We start from the raw sequence: 12,426 nt of genomic DNA on the forward strand, positions 1-12,426 counted from the left end.
GCACCGGTCTCTAGGGTATTACCATCCCTAGTTCACCTTAATTAAGCTTTTCATTTTTTTCTATTATGTATCTACCTTTTATTATGTTTGATCAACCCTTTTATTATTGTTGTTTTCATATTTGGTTTCATTGGGACCTCTGCTTCCCCAGTCCTGGTCCTGGCTTGAGCGCCGGTGCGGGCCCCTCCCCCTGTGTTCTCCCGCGGCGGCCTGGTGAGGTCCCTGGTGGAGGGATCGGTCTCCCACACGGGACCGCCCCCTCCTCTTGCACCGGCCTTGGCTGGGACTACGTTCCCGTGGCTATGCGGCCGGTGCGCATGTGTGTGCGCGCGCGATCTCTTCGCGCGAGCGCTGTGTGGAACCTCTGACCCTGTGACGTCATGCGCCGGCATCCCACCGACGCGCGTCGCAGGGTTGGGAGCTATTTATAGCAGGCTATGCCTGTTAGCCCGACGGTTCGGTCTGCTGCCCCTGGGTGCCTATACCTCAGCCAGCCTAGTGCAAGTCTATGGTAAGTACCTATCCACCCTTTTACCCAAGTCCCATATCCCTGGGCACTAGCACCGTTTATCTCTAAACTACCGTATTCTACCTTGCAGTTGTCCTGGGCTTAGGTGAACATGCCTTGGTTTGTGTTCGCCCATCGCTTGCAGTCCTCCTTATTACCCTCCCTTCTACCGCATTATGGAACCAGTCCCTGGCAGGGTCCCCCTCTCGGGAGCCCTTCTATACTCCTACTAGTACCAGGTACCGTTCGGCTCCCTTTCACCCATATGTTCACATTGTTCTAATCTCCCCCTTACTTTCCCTTCCCCCCACTTACCTTCCCCCCCTCCTCCTTTCCCTCCCCTCCCCCTTTTTTTCCCCCCTTTTCCCTCCCCACCCCCTTTCCCATCCTCCTCCGCTTCTCCCCCTCCTCCCCCCCCCCTTCCCCCTCCCCCCCCCTGTTCCCCTTCAACCCCCCACAACCCTTCCTCCCCACTTCCCCATCCCCTTCTCCACCCCTAATTCCCCTTCCCTCCCCCTGCCCCATTCCCCACTTGTTCACCCTCTCACCCACATCATACAACACTTCTGTGCCCCGTTCATCATCACCCCTTCCTATTTGTTTGGTCACCTTTTGCAACTCTTTACTCTCTACACAATGCGACTTCATCTTTTTGGCACCTTCACAATATTCACCCTTCACCCCCCCTTGTCATCACCTTCTCTCCATACTCACTATTTTATGTTTCACTTCTTCTTGTATGTGGCAATCTAGGTTACCTTAATCCCAATATACATTCTATCCTTACTATCCCGTTATTTCGTCAGCTCCCCCAGGTCGCCGTGGGAGATCATTTGTTGGTGTTGGGGCCTCGCGCCTGGGGTCTGTTGGGACCTGGGTAAGCAGATTCGTCCCCCCCCCCCCTATTTTCATTACTTATGTGTAAATTTTGATGCTGGAACATAAATTGTCTGATCATGTATTTTTGTAAACCTCGTATTTTTTAATTGTCAGGTTCAGACTGTTTAGTCAGAAATACTCATCTCCAGATTCCCTCCTGATGAAGCGGATTGTGTCCGCGAAACTAGTCGAGGAATATGATATCTGAGATTTTGTGCTGTACTGTATACTATTGAATCCATTGGTGATATGCCTGTACCTTTATTAAGTGTTTTTGTATTATCATGTTCTGTCCGTTGCATCAATAAATGAATTATAATTTTTATTACTGCCGTTACTTGCTCTTATGGTTACCCTTAATTACTGTACCGTAATAGTCCAATATGCTCCATTCTTTGGTCGTCTGACTGGGGATCAGGCCTCCAACCCCTTTTTGATATTGATTTCTGGATGATGGTACATATGCACTGTTGCTACCTTTATATTTTACTGCAGAGAGGCCACTTCTCCAGACGCACAAAGTTCCACACATGCTCGGAATCAAGCAGAAGAGCCGCACTTAATATTGAACTTCATTTTTTTCGGCTCGTCGTACGTGTTGTACGCCACCGCGTTCTTGACGTTCGGAATTTCCGACAAGATTTGTGCGACCGTGTGTATGCAAGACAAGTTTGAGCCAACATCCGTCTGAAAAAATGCATGGATTTTGATGTCGGAATGTCCGATCGTGTGTACGGGGCATAACTCTTCATATGTAGAAAATTGAGAAGAGTGCTATCTACAACAGCGATAGCCAGTGGGAAGAACACCCAAAGCAGTACCTGCTATTACATAGTTTGTGTGGCAGTGGGATATGGCTTTGTGATTTCCAGCCCCATCAGCTCACACTACCTCTTCACTCACAACACTTTTACGCCAAACTCTCACCCCCGAGCCCTCTCACCACCCCACTTTACCCTCATCCTCCTCCAACTGCACGACACCTTTAAACCAACCCCCACTCCCATCACTGTGCCTGACCCCTATATCCCCACTCTACCCGCACCTTCATGCTCTCACTTCATTGCCACTACAACTATGCACTTATCACTACTGCGCCAATGTGCACATATGTACTCCCCACCACTGCATTGATAGGTCCTTTTGTAATCATCTTGCTCAAGGAACAGGCACACTTTTGCTAGTTTTACTTTAAACTATACCTACCAAAAAATGTCCCCCCCACCCCCTCTCCTCTACCTATCTTGCCTAATTATCTGTGTACTTACCTATTTTTTATCCGCTGATAGAATCACATGGTCAGACTGATCTGGACATGTGATCCCACAGCTCAAGCTCCCCTGTGTCAGTTAACGCCTGCTGCAGGGGAGAGGAGGGAGCTCCGACAATAGATGGGCCATGGGAGCATATGGATGACATTGTGGCTCTCCGAATTCACAGCCGTGGTTGACGCTCCCTTACGCGGAGCTGCAGGATCACATGACTGGACTGGAGCAGATTGAAAATGGGTAGGTACACAGATCTTTCTTATACAGGATAGGTAGGGGGGTTTAACATGTTTAAAGTGGTTGCAAAGGTTGAAGGTTTTCACTTTTATGCATTCTATGCATGAAGGTAGATAACCTTCAGTGTGCAGGTCCCCCCCCAATACTTACCTAAGCCTGATCTTGATCCAGCAATGTGCACGGGACCTGAGGCCCTCCCGGGTCTCTCCCTAGTGATTGGCTAAGGTTCAGCAGCAGGAGCCATTTGCTTACATTGCTGTCAGTCACAGCCAGCGAGCCGGGGCTGAGCCGCACTCTGTGTCATAAGGAATCAGAGAGCCTGCTCGGGAGCGAGCACGCATGAGTGCCCCCACAGCAAACAGCTTGGTATAGGGGAACTCGGCAAGGGAGAGAGGGCCCAGAGCGCTGGCGAAGGACCCAAGCAAAGAAGAATCAGGGCTGCTCTGTGCAAACCCACTGCACAGAGCAGGTAAGTATAACCTATTTGTTGTTTTTTTTTTTTTTAAATACATTTTTTTTATTTTACAATCACTTTAAGAATAGTTAGGAATTTCTTCCACTTTAAGTAAATAAATTAATACTTACAATTTTTATTTTTATTTTTGCGAACAAAAGAAGCAATCTGACTCCACAAGCTCACTCACACGTACTCTGCAGAGACTAGTAAGATAGTCGGCAAACAAGGGTTAACCTGACTGTTCATGTAGAATTATTGTGCGTTTATTTAGCCACATTTAACATGTCTGACAATAGCTGTCAAGTTCACATGCTTTTAGCTATTGTTCTGCCCGGCTGACTTGCACACACATAAATATATGTATCTTCTCCTGTGTAAGCTAATAGCATCTCAGGCTTCCATCCTGCCCACTTCAAGGCTGAATCCCTTTTCCCCCTGGCTACGGCTCTTAACAAGAGCCTGTAATGCAATCAGCCCACGTGTGGGACGGCAGCCCTCCCGGGATCAGTGTCTATTAAATGTTTCATGGAAGTAATATTGCAGGTGTCATGGGTGTAACCTAATATTCAGAGTATGAAGTTCAGAGGAGCCACTCGGACCAAATTACCTTTGTGTCCTCGCCGCTGTAATGTTGTGTTTCTCAAAATTGTGAGGGGCGTCACAGATCTGTGCGGTCATCTGCTTTGTCTATTTATCTTGACTGAATGTATTTTTATTGAGCTATCTATCTGCTTGTCTGTCTATCCATCATCTATACCAGTGGTGGTCAACTTTCTTGACATGGGGAGCCCCAATTGCAGCCCCTGACATTTCCTAAGGGCCACACATAAAATGAAGTGAATATTCCATCTAACAGGCTATAGTCAGTCTTTGGGCAGGATACAAGAGATGGTCAGAGACTGAGGACATAACCAAAAAAGATAGTCAGAGACAGCAGACATACAACAAGAGATTGTTGGGGACTGTAGACATGATGCAAGAGTTGGTCAGAGATTGTGGACACGGTTTGAGATATGATCAGAGACTGCGGGCATCACGCTAGGGATGGTCAGAGACTGCTGGCATGATACCAAAGCTTGTCAGAGACTAGTGGCATGATACAAGAGATAGTCAGAGACGACTGTGGACATCCCGAAGACGTTCAAAACGAAACGGACGTCGGAGTGGTACGTGGTCACGTGATCTTCACCTATGCCCGGTCGTCTGGTTGTCTCTCATGCCGGGTGGAACGCACGCCGTCTTTCGATGTGGTGCGACGGATCTCTGATACCAATCTTACCCTGACAAACAAGCAGCCCCAGTGCCGGGTAGGCACCCACAAATGTAAGCGGCCATTTGGCTTTTTAATGTTATCTTAGCATTTTAATAAAAGGTTTTACACTATGGAGACTTTGTTTCCCATATATCCCTTGCTTGAACGATTGGGATCGGAGGGGTTCATGCCTAATCACCATCCAGCTATCCAGCCGTCCATGTAAGCAGGCACTATCCTGCAAAAGCGCTAGTGACTCTCTTTTTAAATAAAGGGGTCATTGTTATCTGGTAAGCAGATATCCATTTCCACAAGGTGTATTTTCTTCTGTCTTTTGGTGAAGGAACTTTTATATCTATCAACAGCAAGGAACTGGCACATCTTGGAAGATACCACTTTATTTTAGAATTTATTTTTCACTGTTAATTACCATTAGTACACTATTGCATTGTTACCATTGTGTTGGTTTCTGTGTATTATGGGTCAATCCCACTGGTAATATTTATATAAATCTATGTTCCTTTTTCCTCAGTACACAAGGTACACACTAAGCACCATTTACATTTGTTGCACTCCAAAAATTTATTTTTAATATCTTTGGAACAACCATTAGCGCCCCCTATCTATATATATTTATAATACAAGAGATGGTCAGAAACTATGAGCATAATACAAGAGATGGTCAGAAACTATGAGCATAATACAAGAGATGGTCAGAAACTATGGGCATAATACAAGAGATGGTCAGAATTTATGGGCACGATACAAGAGATGGTCAGAGACTATGGGCTTGATACAAGAGATGGTCAAAGACTTTTCACATGATACAAGAGATGGTCAGAGACTATGGGCTTGATACAAGAGATGGTCAAAGACTTTTTACATGATACAAGAGATGGTAAGAGACTATGGGCATGATGCAAGAAATGGTCAGAGACTGTGGACATGACGTGAGTTGCTGGAGCCTGGGGGCATGCTTTAAAAGACAACCAGTTTGTATTTTATTTTTTGTGAAAAGGAGAACTTACACTTTAAACTTTACAATATTTACTCCCTACTTGCCAACTATACATACTAGATTTCCTGAACTCCATTACTTTTCCATTTATTTGTTTATTTATTTTAATGCAAAAAGTGCTAATACCTGAATTTGACTTGGTATCAACCTCATGCAATCCCTTATACTGCAGAACTGGGATGGGGAGCGGGCAAAGCAACACAAGCGACCCAAATAGTTGCTCTACAGTGCTCATAGTCTAACCAGGAGCATGCTGATACAGTGCCTTGAAAACATATTCATACCCCTTGAAATTTTCCACATTTTGTCATGTTACAACCAAAAACGTAAATGTATTTTATTGGGATTTTATGTGATAGACCAACACAAAGTGTCACATTATTGTGAAGTGGAAGGAAAATGATAAATGGTTTTCCATATTTTTTACAAATAAATATATGAAAAGTGTGGTATGCATTTGTATTCAGCCCCACTTTACTCTGATACCCCTAACTAAAATCTAGTGGAACCAATTGCCTTCAGAAGTCACCTATATAGAGTCCACCTGTGTGTATTTGAATCTTTGTATACAGCTGTTCTGTGAAGCCCTCAGAGGTTTGTTAGAGAACCTTAGTGAACAAACAGCATCATGAAGACCAAGGAACACACCAGACAGGTCAGGGATAAAGTTGTGGAGAAGTGTAAAGCAGGGTTGGGTTATGAAAAAAAATATCACAAGCTTTGAACATCTCAAAGAGCATTGTTCAATCCATCATCTGAAAATGGAAAGAGTATGGCATTACTGCATACATGACAAAATGTGGAAAATGTCAAGGGGTATGAATACTTTTTCAAGCCACTGTAGGAGGAAAGAGAGCAGAATGAAGGTGATGAGCTCATCGGTGTGCTGCTTCTCCTTAACTTTCCAGCCATAGGCTGGGGGAGGGACCAGACCTGTAGGTGTGACTTCTCTGCAGCAGAGGAAAGTCAGGTCTCCTTCCCCGCCAGGCAGGGCTGTAGTGTGTGTTGGGGCTGTGTAAATCTCAGGACTGAATGGACAAATTTACAATTCCTCTGGCAGGTAATTCATCTCTCATAAGCATTTCATCTGTGTACTTGTTTTTTGCCTGGAGTTCAGCTTTAAAAGGAGCAGCAGCCAGTGTGACATGAACATGTCCCTTGATTTGCAGGGTTACAGAGTATTTGTGATGAGTCACGGATCCGATCCCTATCTCGCACTGCTCTGTATGTGTGACTGTGTAGGTCCTGTGTGAGATCTATTCATTCTGCTGGGGCTCAGATGCCAGCTTGTGAAGTCATAACTGTAACTGATTTTCCCATTGCTGCTCAGTGACACACAAACCACAATGTATTCTATTTTAATTGACCCGTGACTACATGTAGCTTCTTATTTACAGCATTAGCTGGGCTGATTCTGGATCCTGGGTCACTTTTTTCTTTTTCTTTTTTCATTTGCAGTTGTTTAAAAGAAACTCTAGAGTTTCCCTGTAGCCAAAACTATTTTAATTTTGGATAGAGTGGGGAAGTGTTAGAACCCCTGTCAGGCTTTTAATTTGTACTGCTGACCATTGTAATACAAACTGAAAAGGATGGGACATCCAAAATTTCAAATTTTAAATTGTCTAATGAGGACACCTCTTCCAGCAACTACCAAGAGGGGGTTACCTGTCCCTTCCTGTGTGTGTGTATAGGACAAGGGTGTAAGTGTAATTCATCCAATGGGATCCATACTGAAGCAGCTCTCCCTGTATTATCAGTAGCATTCTGCTCTGTAGTCAGTGTGAGTCTCCCACACTATCACATGCTCTGTGCACTCCCAATAAACAATGCACAGCATCCGGCTGTCACAGAGCTCTTATGATTACACAGGGGAGAGCTGTGTTCTCCCAATAAGCAGAGCACAGGATCTGGCTGTCACAGAACTCTGATTACACAGGGAGAGCTGCGTTCTCCCAATAAACAGAGCACAGGGTTTGGATGTCACAGAGCTCTGATGATTACACAGGGGAGAGCTGCGTTCTCCCAATAAACAGAGCACAGGATCTGGCTGTCACGGAGCTCTGATGATTACACAAGGAGAGCTGCATTCTCCCAAAGAACAGAGTACTGGGTTTGGATGTCACAGAGCTCTGATGATTACACAGGGAGAGCTGCGTTCTCCCAATAAACAGAGCATAGGATCTGGCTGTCAATGAACTCTGATTACACAGGGAGAGCTGTGTTTCCCAATAAATATAGCACAGGATCTGGCTGTCACAGAGCTCTTGATTACACAGGGAGAGCTGCGTTCTAATAAACAGAGCTCAGGATCTGGCTGTCAAAGAACTCTGATGATTACACAGGGAGAGCTGCATTCTCCCAATAAACAGAGCACAGGGTTTGGATGTCACAGAGCTCTGATGATTACACAGGGGAGAGCTGCGTTCTCCCAATAAACAGAGCACAGGATCTGGCTGTCACGGAGCTCTGATGATTACACAAGGAGAGCTGCATTCTCCCAAAGAACAGAGTACTGGGTTTGGATGTCACAGAGCTCTGATGATTACACAGGGAGAGCTGCGTTCTCCCAATAAACAGAGCATAGGATCTGGCTGTCAATGAACTCTGATTACACAGGGAGAGCTGTGTTTCCCAATAAATATAGCACAGGATCTGGCTGTCACAGAGCTCTTGATTACACAGGGAGAGCTGCGTTCTAATAAACAGAGCTCAGGATCTGGCTGTCAAAGAACTCTGATGATTACACAGGGAGAGCTGCATTCTCCCAATAAACAGAGCACAGGATCCGGCTGTCAAAGAACTCTGATGATTACACAGGGAGAGCTGCGTTCTCCCAATAAACATAGCACAGGATCTGGCTGTCAAAGAACTCTGATGATTACACAGGGAGAGTTGCGTTCTCCCAATTAACATAGCACAGGATTTGGCTGTCACAGAGCTCTGATGATTACACAGGGAGAGCTGCATTCTCCCAAAGAACAGAGCACTGGGTTTGGATGTCACAGAGCTCTGATGATTACACAGGGGAGAGCTGCGTTCTCCCAATAAACAGAGCACAGGATCTGGCTGTCACAGAGCTCTAATGATTACACAAGGAGAGCTGCATTCTCCCAAAGAACAGAGCACTGGGTTTGGATGTCACAGAGCTCTGATGATTACACAGGGAGAGCTGCGTTCTCCCAATAAACAGAGCACAGGATCTGGCTGTCAATGAACTCTGATGATTACACAGGGAGAGCTGCGTTCTCCCAATAAATATAGCACAGGATCTGGCTGTCACAGAGTTCTTGATGATTACACAGGGAGAGCTGCGTTCTCCCAATAACCATACCACAGGATCTGGCTGTCAAAGAACTCTGATGATTACACAGGGAGAGTTGCGTTCTCCCAATTAACATAGCACAGGATTTGGCTGTCACAGAGCTCTGATGATTACACAGGGAGAGCTGCGTAATAAACATAACCCTTACTGAACTCCAATTCGTTTTTTTAACTCCTTTACATTAAATTTTTTTTTCGTCTGTATGTAAACTTTTTCTTTTGCGTTCTTTATGTTTGTAGAGCCAAATTAAATATAATAAGGGGCACATCTGAAAAAAAAATGTTGTAGTTAATTCTAATTGGTTTTTAACCCTAACATTAGTTAGAATTTTAGTTAATCCTAACTATTTTTATTAACTCTTTTGTTTTCTTCCCTTTTTGCTATATAAACTTTACATTTAAATTTGTGTTTGCTTTTTTGAACCAAAGTAAAGAGCTTGTGGGTTGATTTGTGCTCACGTTGGCATCCTCGCCAAGGACCATGCCTTTCACATACTGGCACACATACTGTATATATTGATAAATGCTTGGATTTGAGGTTTTAAGCGGTAGACAGGTCTACTGATTTTAAATCTTCCACATGTTCATGGCTGTTAAAGCCACAGACTAAAGCTGGCCATAGATGAGCAGTTTTTTTTTTTTTTTTTTTTTTTTCAGCCAGGGGGCTGAACAAAAAAAACCAAACAGATTTTTCCATCCATGACAAGGTGGACAGAGGAATTCCCCTCCCGCCAAGACATTGTATTCTGCCAACCCTGCACTGTCAGAATACACGCAAAAAAAAAAAGTTTCCTAACTTGTCAATTTGACAGAAACCGATGTAACAATCAACTTCTGTTGAACAAGGACGGCCACACACTGACCAAAATTTGGCCAGTCCCCGCTGAACCGGCTGAAAATTGATTTGTCTATGGTAAGCTTAACAATGACATTACCTGTGCTGACCAGTGACATTAAGTGCCCTGGAAAAGGACAGTTGTAGAATAAAATGTGGTATCTAATTGAAGGCTTTGGGGTTTTTCTATATGAAATCCATCGTGGAAATGATAGTTGCACTTTGTCCTGAATTCACTTATCAATTGACCTATAAGCAGTCTGCTTTTAGTGGCTCAGTGTATTCAAAACTGAGAAAGAAGGTGTCTGATTTGCTAGCATGTCTGTGTTGCATGTAGTACAATGAGATTAAGACCCCTTTCAGACTGAGGCAGTTTTTGAGCGTTTTAGCACTAGAAATAGCGCCTGAAAACTGCCTCCCATGGCGCCAAATGTGAAAGCCCGAGTGCTTTCACACTGGGGCAGTGCGCTTGCAAGACGTTAAAAAAAGTCCTGCAAGCAGCATCTTTGAGGCTGTTTGGAAGCGGTGTATACAGCGCTACCAAAACGCCCTACCCATTGGAATAAATAGGGAGCGCTTCCAAAGCGCCTGAAAAGCGCTTCGGAAGCGCCGCAACCCGGGCGCATTTAACCCCTTCTTTGGCCACTGGCAGGGGGTTAAAAGCACCCCACTAGCAGCTGAAAAGCAGCACTTAAACAGCACTAAAGCGCCGCTAAAACAAGCGGCGCTTTAGCACTAATGCTCGGGCGGCCCCAGTGTAAAAGTAGCCTAAACCATTTAAAATGTTGCATGTTTGGCACATTACATGATGAACTGTTGTGTCTCCTCTCATTCCTATTTAGCTTTCCATCTGCAAGAATTATTCTGTTCCTGTCTATTGTTTTCTAATCCCATTGGAAGAGCAATGCAGCCAAGCTGTAGCCTTCTCCTATATAAAGTCATTATTCTCATCCTTGCACCTCATTTTCTGCAATCCTTTCTGTGTCTTGCAGGACGCAGCCCAAGGCCGTGTTTGCGGAGGTGGACTCTGAAGAAGATGAACCAGACAACGAGCCAGACTGGAAAAAGCGTAAAATCTAAAGATGAAATTAAACCTGGCCATCGACAGCCTAATTGTTACAAATTATTCCAGCGTGCATCATTAGGAAATAACTTCCTTTTTATTTAAAAAAATAAAAACTCATTTAATAAAAATCACAGTGACATCAGCCTTTTAAAGTAGATTTAAATGGCATAACAATAGCAATTTTTTAAATAAAATACTTGTTTTATCCTTGTTGATCTCTCGCAGCCACTTCCTGTCTACATGCATTCTTGCGGCGACATGGCATTTGTTAGTGTGGGCTTCCTGTTGGAGACTACAGGGGACCATACTAGTATAATGTGAGCTAAAATGCCTACTAAAGCTTGCTATGCATGGATCGAGATTCCGCTGCTTCAGCAGGGACTAGCCAAATTTCGATCCACGTATGCGCACTGTGGAGTACAGAAGTCGATCAGTACATTTTTTGGCAGATTTTCCCCGCTCGATCAGCATTGTGCGCTATAGCTGGCAGCACTGATCAGTGTGTTCTGATGGTGGGGAAGTCTCCCCACCATCAGAATACAATAGTTCAGTGGGAGAATTCCCTTATCCATCCCAAATGTGCGGATGTGGGGAATTAGGTCATTTTTTTCACTGGTTGAACAAAAAAAAAATGGACCCATCTATGGGCTCTCTTGTTTGAGAAAAGTTGTAAGACAGGCACAGAGCATTGTCATTCTTTAACTGTACATGACGGGATCACCAGATATTATTTTAACCCCTTTCTGACCCAGCCTTCGTGTCCTTTTAATGGGGTCTGTATGTCTAGGGAGTGGTCAGGATTTGCAATCATTTGACCATTGTGATTGGCTGTCACAATGGTTGCATGATCGGCAGCTACTTCCGCCAGCTACTGATTGTTACTGGGGAACAAGAGCTGCTTTTGACAGTTTGTGCTCTGTGCAGTGAGTGCTCTCTTGACACACAAACATTGGCCACCCATTGACGCATATGTTCGGTGTGTAGACCTTAAAACCTGCCACCACACGCTGCAGGGTTGGCAACAGGTTAAATACTTGAGTCCACAGCAGTTTCTGCTGCTTTTATCATTGGAACTGCCAACTGTCAGTAACCGCCAGGGTTCAGCATTAAAGTGGAGTTCCACCCACTTCTACAACTCTTCAGCATCCCTCACTAAACTGTGCACTGTAAACAAATTGGATATTTTTTATTTTTATTTCTCAGCACCTACTGTATATCTGCTGTATTTATTTTTCACTTCCTCCTCCCTGGCCGTGGCCCATCGCATCATTTTCTGTTTGCAATGCCTTCTGGGAAGGGGCGGCAACTTCCTCTGACACTGCCGTTGCTATGGAAACCTGACCTGAAACCTATTACACTGCTTGTGCTGCACTGAGCATTTGCGAGATCTGCAAGGATGAGATCCAGGAAGAAATACAGTCTGGCTTCAGATGCCCACACTTAAGATGGCCATGGCCTGCTGTAAGTTTATAAAATAACAAACTACTGCTATAAACTAACAAAACAGACCTTAGTTTACAGACTAACTTTACTAGAATATATTAAGCTTGTGTATTATAGGGGTATTTTTATTTAAAAAGTATAA

The 12,426-nt window shown here is 44.5% G+C and overlaps 1 protein-coding gene across 1 annotated transcript in view; it reads left to right on the forward strand.

Annotated features, from left to right (window-relative positions):
• The window catches only part of WDR70 (WD repeat domain 70), a 455,634-nt gene extending 444,583 nt beyond the window's left edge, over positions 1–11,051 (forward strand). Inside the window, exon 18 of the mRNA XM_073621458.1 lies at positions 10,768–11,051. Within this exon, the coding sequence (XP_073477559.1) occupies positions 10,768–10,855 (88 nt within the window). The 3' untranslated portion in view covers positions 10,856–11,051. The remainder of the gene's footprint in view (positions 1–10,767) is intronic.
• The last annotated feature ends 1,375 nt before the right edge of the window (positions 11,052–12,426 follow it).

This window comes from Aquarana catesbeiana, linkage group LG01 (assembly GCF_042186555.1).
Source record: "Aquarana catesbeiana isolate 2022-GZ linkage group LG01, ASM4218655v1, whole genome shotgun sequence".
In the NCBI taxonomy this organism is placed as follows: domain Eukaryota; kingdom Metazoa; phylum Chordata; class Amphibia; order Anura; family Ranidae; genus Aquarana; species Aquarana catesbeiana.